Source organism: Salvia hispanica, chromosome 3 (assembly GCF_029641045.1).
Source record: "Salvia hispanica isolate PSC_SH4W2 chromosome 3, Shi_PSC_v1, whole genome shotgun sequence".
NCBI lineage: Eukaryota > Viridiplantae > Streptophyta > Magnoliopsida > Lamiales > Lamiaceae > Salvia > Salvia hispanica.
The window spans coordinates 53,716,965-53,736,783 of NC_142694.1; the positions used below are offsets into that span (position 1 = coordinate 53,716,965).

At 37.3% G+C, this 19,819-nt stretch overlaps 3 protein-coding genes across 5 annotated transcripts; 2 read left to right on the forward strand and 1 right to left on the reverse strand.

Annotated features, from left to right (window-relative positions):
- Positions 1–657: 657 nt before the first annotated feature.
- Positions 658–4,850, forward strand: LOC125214060 (protein KINESIN LIGHT CHAIN-RELATED 1-like). Its single transcript, XM_048114930.2, has 3 exons — positions 658–1,614; positions 3,215–4,123; positions 4,467–4,850. Exons 1-3 carry the CDS (start codon positions 959–961, stop codon positions 4,702–4,704), a joined length of 1,803 nt encoding a protein of 600 aa, XP_047970887.1. The 5' UTR covers positions 658–958; the 3' UTR covers positions 4,705–4,850.
- Positions 4,851–7,460: 2,610 nt separating this feature from the next.
- LOC125209355 (transcription initiation factor TFIID subunit 7-like) lies at positions 7,461–9,761 on the forward strand. The gene is made up of 6 exons (XM_089067140.1): positions 7,461–7,610; positions 7,896–8,082; positions 8,166–8,299; positions 8,381–8,500; positions 8,631–8,700; positions 9,243–9,761. The coding sequence occupies exons 2-6, from the start codon at positions 7,968–7,970 to the stop codon at positions 9,404–9,406; spliced, it is 603 nt and encodes a 200-aa protein (XP_088923266.1). The 5' UTR covers positions 7,461–7,610; positions 7,896–7,967; the 3' UTR covers positions 9,407–9,761.
- Positions 9,762–10,507: 746 nt separating this feature from the next.
- Positions 10,508–15,007, reverse strand: LOC125209354 (protein NLP7-like). Of its 3 annotated transcripts, none has more exons than XM_048108956.2 (6): positions 14,649–15,007; positions 13,735–14,312; positions 12,966–13,013; positions 11,988–12,885; positions 11,787–11,860; positions 10,508–11,600 (listed from the first exon to the last, which is right to left on the reverse strand). In XM_048108956.2, the coding sequence occupies exons 1-6, from the start codon at positions 14,872–14,874 to the stop codon at positions 10,719–10,721; spliced, it is 2,706 nt and encodes a 901-aa protein (XP_047964913.1). In that variant the 5' UTR covers positions 14,875–15,007; the 3' UTR covers positions 10,508–10,718. The 3 variants fall into 3 exon arrangements, with proteins under 3 accessions (XP_047964913.1, XP_047964912.1, XP_047964911.1); XM_048108955.2 differs by having other exon boundaries at positions 11,682–11,860; XM_048108954.2 differs by having other exon boundaries at positions 10,508–11,860; positions 14,649–15,005.
- Positions 15,008–19,819: the final 4,812 nt, after the last annotated feature.

Genomic DNA, 19,819 nt, shown 5'->3' on the forward strand with positions numbered 1-19,819 from the left:
GAAAGATAAGAGAGAGTAAAGTAAATGATGGAATAAAGTAAGAGTGATTAGATTTTTTGTCTTTAGTTAAAAAAGGAAATGACTCAACTTTGTTGGGACGTACTAAAAAGGAATACGACTCAACTTTTATGGGACGGAGGGAGTAGAAATTTTATCGGGTTTTGAGCCAGCCTTGCGGGTTAATCAGGTGCGGGCTAATGAAGTTTTAATTTTATCAGGCTATAAATTTCCAGCCCTAATCTTATAAATTTAGCAGGTTATTCAGGCCAGTCCATAGATTACGGGATACACTGGCATCCCTACTTATAAATTATGCTAATATAGTACTCCTTTGAATCACAACCCTTTGTCATTATTAAATGCATAATAATGAGTAGCTATAATTATTAGTTTAACATAATGGACAGCAGCATAATTATTACAATAAATAAAGATAGCATCATCCAGCTTATACATTTAGTCACAATTATTTTTAATAATCAATTAGTCAGTAAATTATAACTATTGCAGTAGTTAGGAAAAAAATACACATCTTTAAATATCTCTGTCTGTTACAAAACACTTTATAGCAACAGCCAACATGAATGAAATTTGAAACGCATATATGGATTTAGTAGTTACATAATTTTTTCTACAACGATCATATTAATAAAAAAAATTGGGAGAAGTATAATATGGAATATTGATGGAGAATTGGTAGGATGAGATGAGAGATATGGTGTGATACTTGAAAATTACTGTTGTATCCTCACCTTCCTTCTTTAACCCCAACGGCCATATCTCAATCCACAGTATCTCTCACCAGCAAGCAATGAAGCTACACTTGAAAATGGTAGCCTGTATTAATCCCCCACCCCTTAATTAGTAGTGATTAATTAATCCTCTCCCATTTAATTAATTCCCCTCCATTCCATTTCACAACCCCCAATTTCCACTTGATCTTCCACATTCTGCAACAATGCCGGGTTTAGTCTCCGTCAAGACGCCGCCGCTGCGAATCACCGTCCCCGACGACCAGCCCCACACTCCCATCCGCGCGCAACCCATCAGATCCGACCCCAAATCCAGCTCCCCAGCCACGCGCCGCCCTCCCTCCCCTTCCCCCTCCACCTCACGCGCCAAGCCCTCGCCGGATCGGGGCTCCGCCAAGAAGAAATCCCCGCCCGAGAAGAATCTCCTCAACGAATCCTCCCTCGACAACCCGGATCTCGGCCCCTTCCTGCTCAAATTGGCGCGGGACACCATCGCGTCCGGCGAGGGCCCCACCAAGGCCCTGGACTACGCGCTGCGTGCGTCCAAGAGCTTCGAGAAATGCGCCGTCGACGGCGAGCCCAGCCTGGATTTGGCCATGAGCCTGCACGTGGTGGCGGCGATCTACTGCAGCCTCGGGAAATTCGAGGAGGCGGTGCCGGTGTTGGAGAGGGCGATCAAGGTGCCGGAGGTGGCGAGGGGTGCGGATCACGCGCTCGCGGCGTTTTCCGGGTATATGCAGTTGGGGGATACGCATTCCATGCTGGGGCAGCTGGATCGGTCGATTGAGTGCTATAAAGATGGCCTCAAAATTCAGATGGAGGCCTTGGGTGATAATGATCCCAGAGTTGCAGAGACCTGCAGGTAATTTTTACTATCTGATATTCAAATTGGCAAGAAATAGTTGGTAAATTATCTTAATTTCGCTCGATATACCGCAAATATATGATTTATTTTGGAATTAAGGAATTTCAACGGTAGAATTAACTTTAACTCTTCACCCCTAAACTCATCACTCATACTGATACACTTTCCTCAGCTTCTTCTCCGCTCCGTCTTCCGATACGTATGTTAATAGCTCCGGATTTTCTGATTTCCTATTCCTAAATTACCGAATAACCTACTCTCAAGAGAGAGCTCTTATATTAGCTGTTCATTTAAACTGAGATTTGAAGGTTGGGGAGAAAATAAAGTGCAACTTATAGATGCACTGAATTGGAATATCTCATTATCAGATTAGGCGCTTACCTGCATTTTAACTAATGATATGCATTTAGCCTGAAACCCAAATAAACCGAGACTAAAAGTAAAGAAGAGGGCTAGGGCCAAGAAACAGAATAGGGTAAAAAACTGTAGACCGAAATGGATTCGGGCATGACCAGGTGGTCTGTCGGGTCAGTACGTGTTTTGGGCAGACTGGTCCGTAAAGACATGGTATCTGTTGGGTCAGTAGGTGTTTTGGGCAGACTGGTCTGTAAAGATATGGTAGACCCAAATGGATCCGGGCAGGACCAGGTTGTCTGTCAGGTCAGTAGGTGTTTTGGGCAGACTGGTCTGTCAAGACATGGTATCCTTCAGTGTCTGGGTGTTAATTTTATGTAGAAAACTCTAATTCATGGCCATTGAAGGCATTGGGAAGCCAAATCAGTTGACTTCCCAACCATATAGCATTATTCAATTTTAGATTCTTTGCTTTTTTAAAAATTAATTATATGAAGTTGCTATCATAAACAAACGGTTTACATTCAGGGATATTGATTTTCTTGTCTTTTAAATTTTTTTGTTTCTACTTGATAGTCGAATTAGCATATGGTATCCATTTTATTTTCCTTCCTCATCTATTTTCTCTTGTTTTCTCAATCAATGAGATGAGTTTCAATTATCAATATTTCATGCAAGTTTTAGTTTTAATGTAGAAGACTTATCAGCACCTTGCAGCCTCAACCAAGCCCCAATTTGACTTCATTTTTCTTAGTTAATGCATTTATCTTGGCCAGCACATCCTCGCTGTCAGGCCATGTGTTGTTGGTGCAGGAATAGGTCGTAGATTATCCAAGCAGGTAGGATAATGTAAGAAATATAAAGAAGAGGAAAATTAGGAAGAAATTTCAAGGAGAAAGTAGGAAAACGTGGATGAATGAAAAAGTGAAGAAAACCTTAGTAGAAAAAATGAGAAGATAAAAGAATAGAAAGTAAAAACTAAAATGAGGAAAATGTATGAGAAAAGTAAAAAACGAGGACAATGTAAGAAATAAAAAGAAGAAAAGACATGAAGATAATCTAATAGAAAGTTAAAAAAGTGAAGACTTTAAATGGGGGAATCGAAATTAAGGAAATCTTGAAAAAAAAATGTACTTAGTATAAATGATAACATACCTATTCAATAGATAAATCATACATAGTACTATCTCATGACTAAATTTTGATTGTTTCTGTTATCAATTTCCACTGCTGAATCTTGCAGGTACTTGGCGGAGGCCCATGTTCAAGCCATGCAATTTGATGAAGCTGATAATTTATGCAAAAAAACTCTAGAAATCCATCGAGTGCACAGCCCACCGGCATCCCTTGAGGAAGCAGCAGACCGTCGATTGATGGCTCTCATATGTGAGGCTAAGGGTGATTATGAAGCAGCCTTGGAACACCTTGTGCTTGCCAGCATGGCTATGATTGCCAATGGACAAGAAAATGAGGTTGCAGCTATAGATGTTAGCATTGGCAATATCTATTCCTCTCTTTCCCGCTTTGATGAGGCAGTTTTCTCCTACCAGAAGGCACTCACTGTTTTCAAATCTTCTAAAGGAGATAACCACCCTTCGGTGGCCTCGGTCTTCGTCCGGCTTGCCGACCTGTACTACAAAACAGGAAAATTAAGGGAGTCCCGATCTTATTGTGAAAATGCTCTGAGAATATATGCAAAACCTGTACCTGGAACAACTTCAGAAGAGATTGCTAGTGGGATGACAGAAATTTCAGCTATTTATGAATTGTTCAATGAACCTGAAGAAGCTTTGAAGCTCCTACAGAAGGCCATGAAACTATTGGAGGATAAACCAGGGCAGCACAGTACAGTAGCTGGAATTGAAGCACGAATGGGAGTGATGTATTACATGGTTGGAAGGTACGAAGTATCACGGGGCTCCTTTGAAAGCGCTGTAGCAAAACTTAGAGCCAGTGGTGAGAGGAAATCAGCTTTCTTTGGTGTTGTGCTGAACCAAATGGGTTTGGCTTGCGTTCAGTTGTTTAAGATCGATGAGGCTGCAGAATTATTTGAGGAAGCTAGAGAAATACTGGAACAGGAGTGCGGCCCATGTCATCAGGATACTCTTGGTGTATATAGCAATCTTGCAGCAACTTATGATGCTATGGGAAGGTAATAATCTCATTTCTGCTGGATCGTGTCCACTTGAACAATAAATAAATAATTGAGGTCGAAGTCATTAGTGCTTATCGTTCACCTATAGTTCATCCAAGATATAACAACAGAAATTGTGCAGGCAATTTACTTCAATTCTCCTGGCCATCGCATATTAATTCTGAGATTACTTCAGCACTTCCAATATGGCCAAAATATGATGTCTGCACAGTTGAATTGACTAATGTTTGCATTCTGAGATGCTTCCAGCACTTAGATGTTACAGAATGTCGGTATTCCTATATAGTAGGAGTAACACTTTTGTTGACGATCCTTTAACAAGTCTTGGTTACATTTACAGAATTGAAGATGCGATAGAAATTCTGGAGTATGTTCTTAAACTGCGAGAAGAGAAACTTGGAACAGCCAATCCAGATTTTGATGATGAGAAGAAAAGGCTAGCGGAGCTGTTGAAAGAAGCCGGCAGGTCTAGAAACAAGAAGGCAAAATCCCTTGAAAACCTTATTGATCCCAATTCCAAAAGGAGTAATAAGAAAGAGACGTCCAAGAAATGGTCTGCATTCGGCTTTAGAAGTTGAGTGTGGATTTTATTTTCTCACAGGTAACTATAATTTCATACTATTATTTTATAAAGTAGAAGATTGTGAATGGTGTTAAGTTGTAATTTGTTGAGGCTTGTTGTTCCCATGGCTTTTGATTAGCAGTTTCATCCTCTTTTCATTTATTCTTTTCCTTCTATTGTTTTATTTGTTTCCATTTGTTAAGTGAATTGTGGGAAAGAAATGTCACTTATTATCTCCAAAGTGTTCAGGCAACCTGGATTTCTGTCCTCTTTCTATAACAACATGGCACTTATTTATGTTTTGGGTTGAAATTTCAAATAGCCATATTTCGACCCACAAATATACAGCAAAAGTTGATCGGTTTATTTTGTTTTTACAGCTTTTTTTAGGGGTAAAATACATATTGTTGAGAGGCTTATTTTCTTTTAAAATGAGTATGAAACTATCATTTCGCATAATTGTGTTTTGATATTTTCTCTCAGACTGAAGTCTAAGGAGTGTTATCTTACTACATTCATCCGGTTTAAAATTAGTTGGGGGACATCTAAGTTTCTAATCAAGGTTGTGTATTGGTAACATTTTTTAAAAAAAAGATCAGAAGTTATTTAAAAATGATAAAATTATCTTAATTTTTGTATGCATAATCATGTAAACTATCTTGTTATAAGCTAATGTGTCATTAGTCAAGCATTTTTTAGTTACTAAGCCAGATGTATTTGAATAAAGAAAAACTAGGACTCCAGTCGATAAGTGAAAATCGAATACTTTAGGGGGTGTTCGGTTGGCAAGACTAAATCTCATGATTAAATATGTATCATATTTGGTTCATAAGATTGACCCCCACAACTTAATCCTAGATGGATAGTCTCATGATAATTAGTCATATCCTCCCCCTCCAACTAAAATAATCTCACAACTTAATCCTAAATGGATAGTTTCATGATATTAGTCAAGGTAATCGGACGTCACCTAATAGTTAGATCAAGTCTGAATGATTTCGGATTACTGCCAGTTTAGTAGGTGAAGAGGAAAAATGATGTAATATTTCACGGAGGATGGTAAGTTGATTGGCTTCGGGCATTCTGGAATCGGTGGATCAACAGGCTATTGCGACATTGACAACGGATTCTCTATTAGTATAACATTGAACAAGTTGAACATGGGAGGCGTGACAGCCAAAATCATGCAGTTAGTCTGCTCAGAACTCAATATACCACTGCCGGCAGATTTTCGGAGAGGTTAGCTGATGATGACTCAAATATAGTAATTTATCACATATGTCTAAATTAGAGTCGAATTATTTGCACATTTAAGCTACCCAACGCATAATATCTATATATAGTACTAGTGCTTTTTTTCTTGGTAGCTATTTTCTCAGCCTCCATTTACATGATGATATCATTAACATGGGGAAAGCTTATCTACCAAATAATAATGTTATGTTATAGGTATCTGAATATCAGACAATTTTTTGTATTTTTTGAATTACAATCCACGTATTCACAGTTATACATATTGCATCATCCAAACCTTTGGAACTACTCGATGATGGAGCACTGACAAGACGCTTCCAATAGGTTAAGGGCACCACAGGACAGATTGGGAACCGTCATTGATTATCTTTAATTGAAAAAATCTTCGAACTACTTGACCAATCGATTTACTACAAAGGCAAAACAACCATAAACTATTTTCATAAATGGCAGATGGCCAATATTACAGCAGGCATTATATTTCCCACAGTATACATGATCTAAGTAGATACTCTATCCTATATAAATGAGCTATTTAGAGTTGGCACAAATTTTAGTAAAATAAGAAAGAAGAAAAAAAGTAGTTAAAATTATATAATGAATGATGGAGTTCATAAATAATAAAGAAAAAAAGAGAAAAATGTTTCTATAAATTGACATGAACTATTTATGGAACAGATAAAAAAAGAAATACTCGTATTAATGTGAATCTTATAGATTGAAGACTCATGAATTTGCCCCAGACTTATTCTTATAAATAAACCCAACAAATAAACAAGATAAACCAAGAAATGAAACAAGAAAATATGGATAAAAGGATAGAGGATGAATTAGTGTTATGATTTAAGTGAAGCACAAGAAAGAAATCCCAAAGGCACTTTCACATACAAACACCTAAATGGCTCCACAAACTAGCAACACAAGAACTAGCATGCATACCTTTACAATCAACCTTAGCCCGACAAAATATCAAATGCAATCCGAAGGAATTTTATAAGTCTTCAAAAGATGAAGAAGGTGAGCTCTCAAATATGGAGAAGTTATCTCTTATTCAAAAGCTGCTTGAAACAAGTCTGGGTCAAAAAGTCACATTCCGGACAAAACACCCGACCGGGTGTTTCCCATGGCTCATTTCACCCGCCTGCGTGAAGTCTCTGGACAAAAACTGATTTCTCGGCAAAAAAACCTGACCGGGTGTTTTTGGGTTGGCAAAACACCCGCCCGCGTGTTTCTTTCTGCATTGCGAGGTTTTCTTGAAACGATCATATCTCTCTCATCCGAATTCCGTTTGGAGCGTGTGAGGTACCCACGCGAAGGTATTTCGACGATGAAGATGATGGTGGTCTTGGATCAGCATTTGGACCACATCTTGATAGGTATATTGATGTTTGAAACCGACCCCAGCTCCGATTTGGTTCATTGGATGCCTTCGTTTCTTCTAATGGTTTGGCACGTCCCGAATTCACATCACGTATGACCTATTTCTATGAGACAGAGGGTATATAAATTAGACTTAGGAATTACATATCGACTAAAACAAGCGTCCAATGTTTGAATATATGGGTCATATTTTTTGTTAACACTGAGGTTAATAATATCTTTTCAAATTGTTCTTCTACTTGGATCGAAGGCGGCGACGTATTCTGAGACGATCCCTCGAAAACAATTGTTAAGTAGCCCGTTGAGTTTTATGTATCTTGTTGATTGAGATAGCTCTACGCAATTGGGGTTTTATGTTGGTTAATATGCATTTGATTATAAATTGTTTGGATTTTTGGATGATTTGGTTGGTTTTGGATTCATTTATCGAATTAGGCAAAAATGCGAACCATTGCTCAAATGTTGTTCCTGATGATAAAGCCGAATAATTGAGATCGTTTTATGCTGCCTAATATTGGAGATAGGTAAAAAGAGCAGGCAGATTTATACGTTGCTTTATGTTGCTATTCTCAGATATTGGGATTTCTCTGAATTAGAAGTATTGTTTGGGAATTTTTGAGAGACAAGTAAGGTAAAGGATATGGTATGGAAGAGCAGTTTATACTGCGAGTGCCACCAGCTGTAGCTGAAAGAATTGAGCGGCTCTTAAATGATTCATCTGCTTCTTCTGAGGACAAGAATTTGGATATGCTGTTTTCTGGTACTCAATAATATACACACTTCTATTTTTTAACCTTTTATCAAGTTTGTTTTGGTGACTGCTCCATGTTATTTTTACTGCAGAGGATGGAAGGACCGGTACGTTTGTTATAGGAAATGACCGCTTCTCTTCATCCCTCTTGGATCTTCCCTCTGTTGTAGAGTCTTACAAAACTTACGATGACAACGTCTTGATTAAAACTGCAGACATTGGTCAAGTAGGCTGTTTGTAGAAACCAAGTGTTCAAGATAGCTGTTTTAGGTGCCGCATGCGTTGCTAACTTTTCGGAGTAGTGCAGATAATAATGGTGAGAGAGGAGAGTGATGGTGTCCCAGAGGCAGTTGAGTATAGACATGGACTCACTCCACCCATGAGGGATGCTCGAAGACGGAGATTTCGTCGCGAGCCAGATTTAAATGTAGAATAAGCTACTTGAATAGTTGATTAACTTGTCTATGCTAATCAGCGTATGCGTGATTTTATTTGATAAATTTGTGAAGCTGATACTTTCTGAAGGAACAAACTGATCATGCCATGTCTTCTTTCAGCCCGAGGTTGTCCGTCGTGTAGAGAGAGATTTGCAGAACATCATGGCTGGTGGAACAGCTGAGAATATTGATATCCTTTTATCTTGCTAACTCTTTGCAATTTTCATACATATCTGTACTATCCTTCTCTGCCAATAGCAACTATAGCTGTTCTGTAGAAGTTAGTGACAATAATTTAGCAGATGTAGATATATTGTGAAAGAATATAGTAAAACAATAGTCTTGGTCAATTAGCTTCAGTAGATTTGGACTTCTCTATAAGATCTTTTTCATCTATGGTTCTGCTACTATCACTATAATGCAAAACTTCATTGGTAATTAATATAAAACCAGCCTTGAAGGGTTTATGATGCAGGTCAAATCAAGTTAGAGATCTCCATTATCTCTTTAGAAAATACTAAGTAATTTAGGACAATGTCAACCATAGGCCTCTTCGGAGGATTGTTCTTCTTTAAGTTTTAATTCCAGTTCTCATCTTCCATTTTCCTCCCGTCTTCTCTGTTATGTGTTGAACTGCATACTCCATGTCAGTAATTGTGACAATGTTTTTACATTGCTATACGTTGATGGTTTGTGGTTACTATTTGTGAATATTCCTTGATTGAGTGTTACGTGTTGAAATGGTTGAGCCCGGGGAATATGGCGATGAAGCTGCTCGCAATGCGAGTAAGAAAGTGGCATCTGCACCTTTAGCAAAGCCTGATGTGCCTGAAGCAGGAACGGCTGGTGGGGAGCCTGATGGGAGTGATACTGATGAGACCGATGATTCTATGTGAACCAAACATGAATGGAGAATATGCCATTGGCCTATATTGAATTGGTGAAGGGATAAAACTGTGTCAGCTATGTCTCCTATGCAGAATCTGGTCTCCAACTTCTGTGCCAGACTCCTCCAACACAAGGTTCTAATCAGTGCTTCATTTTGTTGTGTGCCCTGTTATTTTCTATTCATGTGTACGGAGCATCTTATTGTGTATGTCTAAGTTACTTTGTGGAGAACTATTTCGCTGTTTCTGACAGTTTCAGATGGTCTGTCACCTGACAATCTTGTTTTTTTTTTGATAATTTGATGAGAGATTGGGAATGTTAATTTAGTCATATATAGGTGAAGAGGTCAATTATCTCTCTCAATTTTTGGGTGTTTCTTTTCGGCCATGATTTGTAAAGAAGATGCATATATCATCGGCATTTTAGGTCATTATCTCTCTCATACTTCACAAATTATGCATTAAAATTTATATCATTCATTACCAATATTATTCCCTCCGTCCCGCTTTAGTGGTCTCAGTTACTTTTGAGCACTCGTTTGGTAAAAATGATAATAAATATTTAAAGTGGAGTTTCTCTATTATTTATCATTTCTCTACTTTAACTATTTATTAGTATTATTTTTACAAAATATGTATTCAAAAGTGACTGAGACTACTAAAGCAGGATGAAGGGAATATTATTTTTGGACGGAGGAGTATATTACTACTCCACAAGTTTACAGCTACTAATATAAGTTAGACCAACACACAAAATTCCCCGACCAAACTTCTGCGCAAACGACAAAAGTTGGGACTCATTCTAGAATCTAGAGACACTACTACAAAAGCAGCTACCTTTTAAATGTGTTAAAAGCTTAATGGGACCAACTTAAAATGTGAAACGAATCAGATATTATACGAAGCCGATTATATGCATATTATAAGTGCAAATGGTTAAGATACTATTTCAAAGGTAATCAAACAAATAGTAGAGAAACTTAGTATTGAATCAATTCATAATTCAACAACCACTGCAAGTATACTATATATGAATGAACAACATAACATAAAGGGCAATTTGCTAATTCTAGCTACTGCAAATTTTACACTTGTACAGCTAGAAAGGCGTGACATTAATATTCACAGACTTTTATCAAAGGATGTGAGCAGAAAGAGTTATTCTCCCAAACCCCACAGCATGTACTACAAAAAACTTTCTGGCAAACTGAAAAGGCTGCCCAAAATAAACTAAATTTACAATTACACATGAATTATCCTAACACAACAAGAATTTTCTATCATAACTTACCATACCTGATCAATACTTCTAATATTCTTGTCATTCACCTGAGCTTTCACAAGAGCTCCCAAGATTGGCCATAATGTCATGCACCAATAGCCTGATAATATTGCCACCAGATGATCCTGATACATCGAAGCATTCCAGCAAATCGGCGTCGCATGCAATTAGGACCCATTCGTGATCGTCATCAAGATATTTTATATCAAAAGTGCCCAGCTCTAACTTGAATCTCTTCGCCACTTCTTCTTTTAACTTGACAATACCGGAATCTATTGCAAGGCGGAACCTGATGATGTCTTCTCTGTATGTGGCTTTTATGGTGATTGTTTTCACTTCTGGCCTTGCAGAAAACCGTGGCATGCGTTCGTCGGCTGGAGTGACCATGCAGTCCTTGGGCATGGGATCGGGAAGAGTTGGTCTTGTCCAACTGTACTCTGTGACGTGCTCTTCAAATAGCGGTTCACCAGCTGGGCACAAATTCCGCAGATCATGTGAACTTCCCGCATCCTCAACCAGCATTGCTCCAAATGTCCCATCGGGTGGCGGTATAAAATTACCCGGGATTGGGAATGCGGAAGATAGATTAATTTCTCTTGTTGGTTGACACACCCCTTCATCTGAGCCTCCTAGTTTCATGCGGTGCTGATCCATAGGTGAAACTACTGGATCATTTTGGGTCTCATTTCTGAGACAAGGGCTACCTTGACATGAACCTTGGGAAGTAGGTGTACCCGTGCTCTCTTCTCTCGATCCACTCCCAGTTCTTGATCGGTGCGAGCCCTCACCTGCCACAATCCCGCCTCCATTAGGAGAGAGTTTCTCATATTTTGTGCTCCTTTCTCCAACAAAATGATTTGAGGCCTCTGCCTGTTGTTCATCAGCTCCATGGGACTTAGTAGCAACCTCTTTCTTCTCTTCCTGAAATTCACATGGTCCAGAGCCAGGTGAGCTTTGCTGGTTGGTTCCATTCATATTAGGTGCCCAAGAAATTGGACCAACCGTAACAGGAATAGAACTTGTAGCCAAAGAAGTCAAACTGAACGTTCCTTCACCACCTTGTACAGATTCAATTACACGCTTTAGCTTTGAAAGAGAACGATTAACCTTATTTATCTTGCGGGAAGGCCAGCGAGAGATTCCATGCTGCCTACAAATACGCTTCATTGTAGTAGGGCAAACTGTAGAGAAACAATGTATAAGTGAAAAAGGATCATTGAATTTCAGCCAGTACAAACACAAGAGGTATATAATACATATCGCAAATAGAAAAATTAAAGAAAACAGGGTTTAGAGAGATGTGCATACCACCAAGACTCTTCGCTGCATCCTTAAGACTACCAGCAAAATATTGCTGCAGAACTTCTAAGCTAATTGTTTTCTCTGCCTTACCCCGCTTTCTCTCAGGCTTCTTGCCTACATCTTTTGCTTCAGCAACAGATGCACCATTCTGTTTTTCAGTAGGGCTACTTGCATTCCCTTTAACATTTACACCACTAAATTCACCCATCAATAACTGCCCGTTCTGTACAGAAGGAGGCCTAGGTGGTGATGTAGCTGCAAAATCAGGCCTCATATGAAGCTTTTCATCCATGGAAGCCTTGATGATCTCAATGGACCTCCACTCATGGTCAAGGTCCTTTCCTGAAGCAACCCTTAGGCTTCCAAAGTGCTGTTTCACTGTCACTAAAAGGGAGTTCAACAAGGTCTGCTGGTCCTCATAGCTTTCAACATTACTGGGAAGGAAAAATTCTAGAACATAGTCGTCATTTCCAGTATGATTACTTCGTAAACAAATTGCAAAACTACTTTTCAACCCAAACATGCGCGCATAATGAACTAGTGGGTACTCGGTCTTGCAAAACTCCGTAATATCATGACAAAAACATGAATTAAGGGATTCAAATGCCCTCCCAGCAACACCCTGCCCCTTTTGCAAGTGATGCTCAGCACAGGCGTCTCGGAAACCCCACATGTTCGCGTCCACCACATAGAATGCTACATCAGTTGTTGACATGCAAACCTGTCCCATGCAGCTCCCATCAAAGCTACTGCAGCTTTTCTTAAACCCACCACCATTTGCTAGTATGCTGCGATGCCTGCATGGAACCCAAGTCTGAGCTAGCGGTAGTGTGTGAGTTTCACATACCACTGTAATTATCTCCAGTATTTCTGCCAATGCATTCTGGCGACCTTCATTACATATCTGGTATACAAGAATGATGTATACATAAGGTACTCACAGAGATAGTTATATGTAATCTTAAAAAGAACAGCCTTATTTACCTGTGTACTTTGATGATCCAATATCTCTGAGCTTTTCAGATTTACTGCCTGCAGAAGAACTAAATTTGCGTTACAAAGGAATCCATGAACTCATGACAAAATTTGTGGTAACACACTGGAGATTTAGGAAACCAAGAAGTAAAATAACTTCAAAAACCTTTTAGCAGAAACAATGTCTAAGACCCTAACATACATCGTCTTTACAGCAACAGTTTTCATCATGAATCTCATCAGCCTAGTTTAGCTTACAAACAGTAAATGGGCTTAAAAGAAAAATCACCGACTAGGAGTCTTAAGGCCCATGAACTTATTGGTTCCAGATATCATATTCTAAGAGAATGTGGATCTTCTATCTAAAAATAGGTAATAGAATGATCATCATACACATGTAAATTTTCAGTAGATTGCTAACAACATATCAGAGGGGCATGAACATCAAACAATTTATGCAGGGGTAAGAAGACCACGGGAATCATCTCCAGTATTCATATAGAAGTACTAAGCAGGTTCTGCTCTGGTCTCTTGCAGATTTGGTATGAAAGTCACGTAAATGCAGACATCATATACCTTAATTAATTTTACAGTAATGAGCATTGAATGGAAGCCCCTACCACAAATAACTACGAAAAAATGGAAGCAACTTACAGCAAGGAATGTCAACTGAAGAGCAAAAAAATAATTAAAAGCTCATGGATGAAAATAATAATCGTGATGGCAACAAAGTGAGCTTCAAAAAGTACATCTACTGAGGGAGGGAACACAAACTAACCTCAAGTGCCTTGCAGACTTTATCTACCTCTGGAGCATAGTTAATCTTCTGGGATGTCATTATAAGTTCTAGAACACCAACACAAGACTGCCCAGAAGGCTCAAATACAGGCAAAGCTAAAGTTCCTCTGACATTGTAATTTAAAGCATGGCTAAGGCGAGGAAATTCTTTGCTGGTATAATACTGGACATTTGGTGTCCATTCCGGCAACTTTTGCCGAAACACGCGTCCTGGAAGTCCGAGGTCCCCATCAGTATCTCCGTCCACTGAGAACATATACGACAGAGAAACCAATCTATACTGATGGAGTCCATTACTATTGGGGTCAAGTACAAAAGGTTGGCCTGAAGTAGTTAGAACATATCGGCTACCATTCTTGACTGGCGCCCAAACCTGAGCCAAAACATGCTGCTCGGTCAAATCCTTGAAATAGCGAAGAGCCTGAGTCATCCTTTGCTTTATTATGCAAGATCCATCTGGATTGTCAATAGGCACCAACCCCATCAATGGAGTAGGCAGCTTTTTCTTGTCATTATTTTCATGTGCACCTTCGGTTGCTGCATCAGGATTACCAGAATCTGTACAGAAAGGCGCAATCATTAACTAAAACATTTCCCCCAAAAAAACACCGGGTAAGTCGAGCAATCAATCTACTCTAATACAGAAGTACTAATTTCATATTTTTCTGGATTCATGAATTGAAGAACAATAAAGTTTAGAATTGACATTGGAACAAGGCAGTGTGAAGCTCCAATCGAAAAGTAAACTTTGTCATTTATAAGTCAGGTAAGTAGAATCCAAATAAAACATAGTAATTATGTGGAGTACATAAGATGTGAAATGTGAAGAATTGAAAGGCGATGGAGTCAAGTAGATGTAAGAAATGAAAATGAGTTAAGCAGAAGAATCGGTACAGGAGAAGATCTTGGAGGAGTCGGAGAAGCGAAAAGCGGGAGCAGCGGCGGTGTTATTATCATCGGAAAAGGCCCAGAGAGGGGAGCAGGGCTGGTCGGAGGTGGAGAGGAGGAAGGGAGGGGCGGAGAAGATGTGATCCAAGGGCCAGGAGGCGTCGAGATCGAGATCGAGATCCATAAGGAGGTCCGGCGGGTGAGGAGGGCGGGAGGAGTCATGTTGGGGCATATTGATGATGAGTGGAGGAGAGAGAGAGATGGTGAAATGGTGATTCCAGCTCCATTTAGCAAATATTGGGGGTGGGGGAATCTATAGTAAATAGTCGTCCCTCTCTCTCTACTTGCTCAGGGATAAAGAATGGGGAATTGTTCCCCTCTTCCACGCCCTCTCCGGCCCCACTCTTCTCTTTCCCACCATTTCTATAACTTTAATTGCAATTTTGGATCTTTCCATGATTTTGATTTTACAAAAACAGTTTATGGATAATGTAATTAGTCACTATTAAATTTTACTACCACCAATTAGCAATGAATGTATAAAAAGTCAATCCTATTTGAGTTTCTTTTGGATAATATTGTGATTTTTTTGTTTTTTCTATCATTTGTGATATCTTCCGAAACTAACTTTTAAAAGAACGGAAGAGAGGCTGTAAAGTTTAAACTAATTTTGGGAAAATGAGGGTAAAATAAAGTCGTCAAACTGTTTTCCAAAATGGTGGCAAAATCGAATTTGGATTAGTTTTGTAATTTTGTGAGGAATCGAGGGAGTATTGGTAAGCGTGCTATACGTAAGTATTGCCCATTCGGTTAGGTTTAGGGTTCATGTTTAAACTGCAGCATAATTAAACAATGAAGAAAAAATGAAAAGATCTTTTTCTTTTTTGTACGTGTGCGTTCAGTGTCCATTAAATGAAAGTTCATGTTTTCTACTACAAAATATGTTCACTAAATTATCTACATTTGGAAAATGGGTCGTCTCATAATATTTAAAATAAAGCCAATCGTCATTTCTAATTTGATGATTATAATACATCAAATTATTTTGGATACATCAAGGAAGCCCGTGACCGCTGAAATATTGTCGATAAGGAAGCATAAACTATACCGGAATTAAGGTCACATAAAATATGTAGGGGATGTATATATATTGTCATTGTAATCGTAACACATTAAATTATAATCTAAACTGAATTTTACATAGTACAAAAAGAGATTTTTTGTTAAATCCTCTACCTATATAATACTCCCTCCGTCCCACTTAAAATGAAACATATGAGAATCGGCACAGGATTTTATGTAGTGTTGTTTTGTGAGTTAATAAAAAAAGAGTAAAATAAGAGAGATGAAAAAGTAGAAATAAAGTTGTTTCCATTTTAGGGAAACGTTTCATTTTTAATGGAACGACCAGAAAAGAAAATGTTTCATTTTTAATAGGAAAAAAAAAAAAAAAAAGTTTCATTTTGAATAGCACATAGGAGAGGGGGTAGTACTTATAATGTTGCTAATGCCAGTTACATTATTCTCTAGACACCGGCAATAACGCACAAAAAGTAATTTCTAGCTTTTCATATCCTAATAATTGGGTGTCTTTTATCTTTTTTCTCTATATCGCTATTATATTGAGAAAGTATAAGCACAAAACTCTGTACGTGGGCACAAGTCTCAATTATTATTTTGAACATTTTCATTTATATTATATAAACATTATACTGCGGACGGATACTATTTTATAAAAAGAAATTTACATTATTTATAACTTTGTAAAATCTTAATTCTAAAGAAATGTGAGTCGTAGAAAAATAAATTTATTATGAAATTGATCGGACAAAGCTAAATACTTCATTTATTAGAAAATAAATGAGGGAGGTATTTTTCTTAGTGGGAGGCCCCGTATGCTTTGCTTCCTTGTTTTTATCTGAGTAATAATTCAATCAACTGTACAATTATTAATAGAAAAATATATAAGTTTTTATTATATATACTGCAAGTGCAAGTGGGTGGATAAAGGGAAACAGATTAGAACTTTGTTGTGGGAGTACTATTTTATGTTTATGTGTTTAGGAAACTTGGTTTGCTTGACTGGTTTCATAATTAAATGAAAGTTTAAACCTACTTTAATCATGCCCATTAATTTACATAATTTGATGGTGATTTCTTGGCTAATAAAATGTATATATGGGAGTCATGGACCACTTCATTAAAAAGACATTGCTAACCCTGGTTAAATTCTCACAATTGTGCATTGGCAACACATATTAAAATAATATTGTAATGAAAGAGAATATTAATATCAGAGTTTAGATAGTGAGTTAATGTTAAAATAGTACTCCTATTTGAATTTGGTTTTATGTAATTCACTCTTATAAAAGAGGACCTTAATTCTTTTCTTAAGATTTGCCAATAATGTCATGATTGTTTCCATCGATTTGCAGGAAAAAAAAATTTAAAATAGAAGACGTTAAACGAAGTAATTTAAGATCTTATTGAAAACTTAAGTCTACAAAATGAAAATATTTTTCTCATCGAAGTTTAAGAAAAAAAAAACCTTCTTTATCTCTCGTTTATTCTCTTCAAACTACAATCCATTTTCACCTAATAGTTCCCTTTCTAAAACAAAATTTATCTTCTAAATCCTCCAATACACCAATTTGATCATAGGAGTCGTGCTAGAAGCAAAACTCACAAGACTCACAAGTCACAACTGTGTTCATACATTAAAGTGTAAAAAAGAGCAAAATCAAGTTCTTAATATTCGTCTTTAAAGTTACTAGCCGAATTTAGAGATATATCAAACATCTCCGAGTAACCAATTTGATTGAAAAATGTGGTATAGAAGTTATCACACTTTAAATATACAAACTGATACATCTGGGGTAGGGGATGATCAAAAGACAATTAAATCCCTTTCTCAAGATAATTACGAAGAAAATTGAGGCGCCCCAGAAATATCTAGAGATTGACGTCGAAATTAAATAAGAGATTAAATAGTGATGTGCATATATAGTCGCTATAAACTATAATTAAGATATACTACTACTATATAGATAGAATCAAAAGGAAATATTTGTTGAGATATTATGGTCCATGTTTGATGGTGACTTAATAACATTCACTCGTCTCTCTCCACATCAACTTGCCTCTTGGTTTGGAGATTCCTTGGTTGGGATTGGACTCATCTTATAATTTATCAACCAATCTATTGTATTATTCTTTCACCTTTTCCCATATCTTACTTATTTATTTATAATTTCATAGTACAAAATTAATATACAATATTGGTTGTTGATGGGTGGGAGTGGCGACTACAAGTTGGCACACAACTTCTCTTTGAATAAATAATGTTCCAACATATTAAATCGAATAAAAATTATGAAACATACAAAGGAGTTGTGTTCTAAAATCTTCCAAAGAATAAGTGAATGAGGTGGGAACAGGACCAGCAGTTGGGACCAACGTGTCTAAACCAAGAATTATTCATCTACAGAGATTTGTCCAAATTCCATATCGTGGAGAGATATTGATCACAAATTGCAAGTGTTTTAAGGGGAAATAATGTTAATTGACCATTATCCATTATGACTACAAATGAGTAGGAAATCAAACCAACAGATAGTGAAATTCACCCCTCCATGCATAACACATGCACAAGCTTCACTTCAACTCAAAAATCTAATGATGCAATCAACTAGTTTTTTTTTCAGATTATTAACATAACTTTTAATTTGTCTTCACATTGATTCATCTATATACTATTTTGGCTGGTTGACTCTGAAGGGTGATTCCATTATATATTTATATAATCAAAGATTGAGAAACAAAGTAAGTAAAAGTCAGTTGATGCAAATGCCACTACCGTGCCGCATCTAGTAGTGCCTGTCCATATAAATACATTTCTCACTAATAAACAATGAAGGTCAACCAAATTTAGTATGTGTCATTCATACTTAAAAGGTAGTGATATTGACCTGTTAATTATTTCCACATTTTACTTCAAATTTTATAATATGTTGTTTGTCAAGCTCAATTGGGAATGCAATTCCATCTCATTTCAGGTATTTTTATGCTCAATTAAGAGAATTATACATGTGAATGAAACAACGACCAATCCAATCTGGTGATTGGATGAGTAAGCCCGTTTGGATAAGTTTATAGTAAAATCTTAAGACAACTTGCAAGATCGAAGCTGTAAATTAATAAGTTCATTCAGAGTATTTATCTTTTAATATCCTACTTACTCTAAAATTTTAGTATATATTTAGTTAACATAAAGATGATCACACAACCCACAATTATATACTACTACTAATCAAAGTCCGCAAAAGATAGTAAATGTGCACATCGTGATAGAAATAATTGAAATAGAATATACGAAAATAGTAACTCTTTTTGTTATGACTGAGTAAGCCTCATCCACTGTCCAAAGTGAAGGGTGTGTTGGATCAATTTTTGCAATAGTATAATGGCATGCAAACTGCTAAAACTAGTACACCATAAATGAAAGGTAAGGGTTCTTAGCCATCCCTAAGAGAGCCCCACCAGGCCACCACATTTCTTCTTTCATCCATCACTCATCCTTAATTCAATGGCCACTAAGGTTGCCTAGTTACAGTGAGTCTGTTGCATATGGGAGCTTTTGCATTACCACTCAGGTCATCTTCAACAATTTACACCAAACTCAAATTCATTTTTCAGTATATATCACATCAAACCGTAATTTTACTTTAACCATTTACACCGAACTTTTTATATTTTTTCATCATTCCCTATTTACCGACTTTTTATATTTTTTCAATCTTACCTATATAGTATTTTTTAAAATTATACATTAACCCCACAGGCCACAACACTATCAATAATTTATGTAAATTTCATAATTATATAATTTATTTACTTATAGTATTAAATATTAATGTTATATGTAGGGTATTTCTGGCTGATCTCAAGAGCCCAACCAATAAGCAGTCCACATATCTCGAAGCCCAGAGAACATGCCCAAGTCAGCTTAAAGTCTGTTTGAGTGAGCTGAACTAGGGCTGGGTAAATATACCGAAAAAACGGTATATCGATCGTATCGTACCGAAAAATATCGAATTTTAGGTATACCGAAATTTTCGGTACGATACAATATCGTATCGAAGTTTTCGATACGATAACGATATGAATTTTCTTATACT